This window comes from Arachis ipaensis, chromosome B08 (genome assembly GCF_000816755.2).
Source record: "Arachis ipaensis cultivar K30076 chromosome B08, Araip1.1, whole genome shotgun sequence".
Taxonomy (NCBI): Eukaryota; Viridiplantae; Streptophyta; class Magnoliopsida; order Fabales; family Fabaceae; genus Arachis; species Arachis ipaensis.
The window spans coordinates 76,145,509-76,149,510 of record NC_029792.2 but is presented as its reverse complement, the minus strand read 5'-3'; the positions used below and the strand labels follow the sequence as shown (position 1 = coordinate 76,149,510).

At 41.6% G+C, this 4,002-nt stretch overlaps 1 protein-coding gene across 1 annotated transcript in view; it reads right to left on the bottom strand.

Annotated features, from left to right (window-relative positions):
* The window catches only part of LOC110265321, a 35,021-nt gene extending 32,238 nt beyond the window's left edge, over positions 1 to 2,783 (bottom strand). The window contains exon 1 of the mRNA XM_021108265.1: positions 2,579 to 2,783. Coding sequence (XP_020963924.1) covers positions 2,579 to 2,783 — 205 coding nt within the window. The remainder of the gene's footprint in view (positions 1 to 2,578) is intronic.

Here is a 4,002-nt window from a genome sequence, read left to right as displayed (position 1 = left end):
CTATGGATGCCAATCATTCTGAACTTCAAAGGATAAAGTGAGATGCCAAAACTATTCAGAGGCAAAAAGCTACTAGCCCCACTCATCTAATTGGAACTAATCTTCATTGATATTTTTGAAATTTATTGTATTTTCTCTTCTTTCTATCCTATTTTGTTTTTAGTTGCTTGGGGACAAGCAACAATTTAAGTTTGGTGTTGTGATGAGCGGATAATTTATACGCTTTTTGGCATTATTTTTAGGTAGTTTTTAGTATGTTTTAGTTACGTTTTATTATATTTTTATTAGTTTTTATGCAAAAATCACATTTCTGGACTTTACTATGAGTTTGTGTGTTTTTTTGTAATTTCAGGTATTTTCTGGTTGAAATTGAGGGACCTGAGCAAAAGTCCGATTCAGAGGCTGAGAAAGGACTGCAGATGTTGTTGGATTCTGACCCTCCTGCACACGAAGTGGATTTTCTGGAGCTAAAAAAGCCCAATTGGCGTGCTCTCAATTTTGTTGGAAAGTGGACATCTTGGGCTTTCCAGCAATGTATAATAGTCCATACTTTGCCCGATATTTGATGGCCCAAACTGGCGTTTAAACGCCAGCCAGAGACCTTTTTCTAGCGTAAAACGCCAGAACTGGAGTTAAATGCCCAAACTGGCATCTAAGCTGGCGTTTAACTCTAGAAAAGGCCTATGCACGTGTAAAGCTCAATGCTCAGCCCAAGCACACACCAAGTGGGCTCCGAAAGTGGATTTCTGCACTATCTGCACTTAGTTACTTATTTTCTGTAATCCCTAGTAACTAGTTTAGTATAAATAGCACTTTTTACTATTACTATCAAAGGATCTAGAGACTTTTATAAGATCTTTGGACTTTGGAGGCTAGCCATTCGGCCATGCCTAGACCTTTTTCTCTTATGTATTTTCTACGGTGGACTTTCTACACCTCAAAGATTAAGGTGCGGCACTCTGCTGTTCTTCATGAATTAATGCAAGTATTATTGTTTCTCTTTCAATTTACGCTTACTTCTTCTCTAAGATATACTCTCGTACTTAATTCAGTTAAGTCAGAATGAAGGGGTGACCCGTGACAATCACCCACTATCTTCGTTACTCACTTAGCCAAGATCCGCGTGCCTGACAACCACAAGCGGTCTACATGATGTTCAACGTAGTCATTGGATGACAGCCGGAGTATAGTCTCTTGGGTCTCTGATTCACGGACCGAGTCTGTGAGATTAGAACCTTCGTGGTAGAGGCTAGAACCAATTGGCAGCATTCCTGAGATCCGAAAAGTCTAAACCTTGTCTGTGGTATTTCGAGTAGGATCTGGGAAGGGATGACTATGACGAGCTTCAAACTCGCGAATATTGGGCGCAGTGACAGTGTGCAAAAGGATAGAGAGATCCTATTCCGACACAAGTGAGAACCGACAGATGATTAGCCGTGCGGTAGCTGTACCTGGTATTTTTCATCCGAGATAAGAAATCTGACAGTTGATTAGCCGTGCAGAAACCGTACTTGGACCATTTTCACTGAGAGGATCTTACAGCTTGCCATGGAAGGGAGCACGCATGATTGGATGAAGACAATAGGAAAGCAGAGGTTCAAAAGCAACAAAGCATCTCCAAATGCTTATATGAAATTCCCACCAATGAATTACATAAGTATCTTATTTTATTTTATGTTTTATTTATCTTTTAATTATCAAAACCTCATAACAATTTGAATCCACCTGACTAAGATTTACACGATGACCATAGCTTGCTTCAAGCCGGCAATCTCTGTGGGATCGACCCTTACTCGCGTAAGGTTTTATTACTTAGACGACCCAGTGCACATGCTGGTTAGTTGTACCAGAGTTGTGAAAAGTGTGATCACAATTTCGTGCACCACATACCTCTACCCTTACATCTTCATACCATCTGAAAATCCTAGTATTTAAAAACTTTATGTCTACATATTCTGAGATCTTTTTGCCCTTTTAACTTAAATGTGTTCAAGAGTGAAGTGTTAAGAAATCTCTTTCATTTAGTACCAATTTTCGAGGACAAAAATTTTTGTAAGGTGGGTAGAATGTAAGACCCAGAACTTTTGAAAAATCTTATTATGAGCTGATTTCAAATTTATTTATTATTAGAGATTTTATTTTCAGAAGTTATTTCATTGAGAATAGTTAAATCAAGTTTTGATAATTAAAATGAAGATTTGACTTAATTTCATAATTATTGAGTTATTTTCTATATTTAAATTATAACGTTAGTAGTTACGAAATAATAAAAATTTTATATGATTTGGACTAAATAATTAATATTTTAAAATATTAATACTGATGCTTAGGAAAATAAAGAAATTAATTATATTATTTCTAATTTTTGGTTTTGAACATTTTATTGAAAATAATCTTTAAAATTGATGAACAAATAGTATTTTTATACATTATTATTGTTGGATTAAAATTTATTTCTAATTACTATATTATTCCTATTTTTATTTGAAATTACAAAATTAACCTTAAACCTAATTTTTACCTAAACCCTAATACCCAAATTGGAAAAACCCTAACCCAATGACCCGTTCCTCCAAACCCAGCAGCTGCACCCTACCCTGTTCCCTTTCACTCTCTCTTTTGACGCAACACACCCAGAATATGGAAGAAAGAAGCAGAACAGGAAGAAGAAGAGGGAAGAAAGGAGGAACGGCGCCGGCGAGGAGCCCACTATCGCCGCCGCTGCGCCGTCGCTGGGTCTTTGAGGGAGGCCATGCCTTGAGGTGTCGCCGTCGATCCACCATGAGCTGCCATCGCAAGTCAGGTCCGGGACGGAGGAGAGAGAGCACGTGTAACAGCTCAGACCACCCGCTAGCACGATATTATCCGCTTTGGCACACAATGCCTCATGGTTTTGCCTTTGACGATAGGGATGATAGCCGAAGCCCCCCACACTCACTCGTCAAAACGCGTCATGCTAGGGAGAGGTATCCACACCCTTATAAGGCATGCTTCGTTCCCCTCCCCAACCGATGTGGGACCTTACAATCCACCCCCCTAAGGGAGCCCAACGCCCTTACTGGAACATCGATCCGGGCTCTGGCTCTGGTACCATCTGTAACAGCCCATACCACCCGCTAGCACGATATTATCCGGTTTGGCACACAAGGCCTCAAGGTTTTGCCTTTGACGATAGGGATGATAGCTGAAGCCCTCCACACTCACTCGTCAAAATGCGTCATGCTAGGGAGAGGTATCCACACCCTTATAAGGCATGCTTCGTTCCCCTCCCCAATCGATGTGGGACCTTACAGTGCGCGCACAGGGGAGGAAGGAGCCGCCTAGCTCGCTGCCGCCGCGCTGCTCGGGACAGCCACGCGTGAGGAGCCTGTGCCGTCGCCGCCATTACCGTCGCGGAGGAAGAAGCCCAGATGAGAGAGAGAGACCGCGCGACTCTGAGGGAGGAGGACGCGGCCAGTGATGCAAGGAGCGCAACCCACTGCACAGAACTGTGCCACCGTGTACTATCGCCATCATCGAGCTCCCAGGGCAACTACCGGCAAGAGTCAGAGAGAGAGAAGCTCGAGGAGAGAGAGAGAGATCGGCGGAGCGAGGGCTACCGCTGCTTGATTCAGCCGTTCTTTCTTAGTTTCGGTAAGCATTTTTGTTTCGAAAGCCCTTTAGTTACTGTTCTGTTATCTTACGCTGAGGTTTTACGGCGTTAATTGCTATAAGATTGAGTTTCAGTTGTTATATGTCGCGATTAGTGTTGCTGTGGTTACTGCGAAAGTGGCTTGGAGGTGAGGTTGCGGTTGTCTGTGATTTCAGGTTGAGAGAGAAGGTTCCTATGACGCTTTTGGGTTATGGTTTTGATGAGTTGAGGTAGGGGCCTTTTCAGAAAAAGCATATTTTATATACTGGAATTATTATATATGGATATTTTATATACTTGAGTGATTGTATAAGTCTTATCTGATATTGGTTGTCTTGGATGAATATGAATGCTTGTGTGACTGGATTATT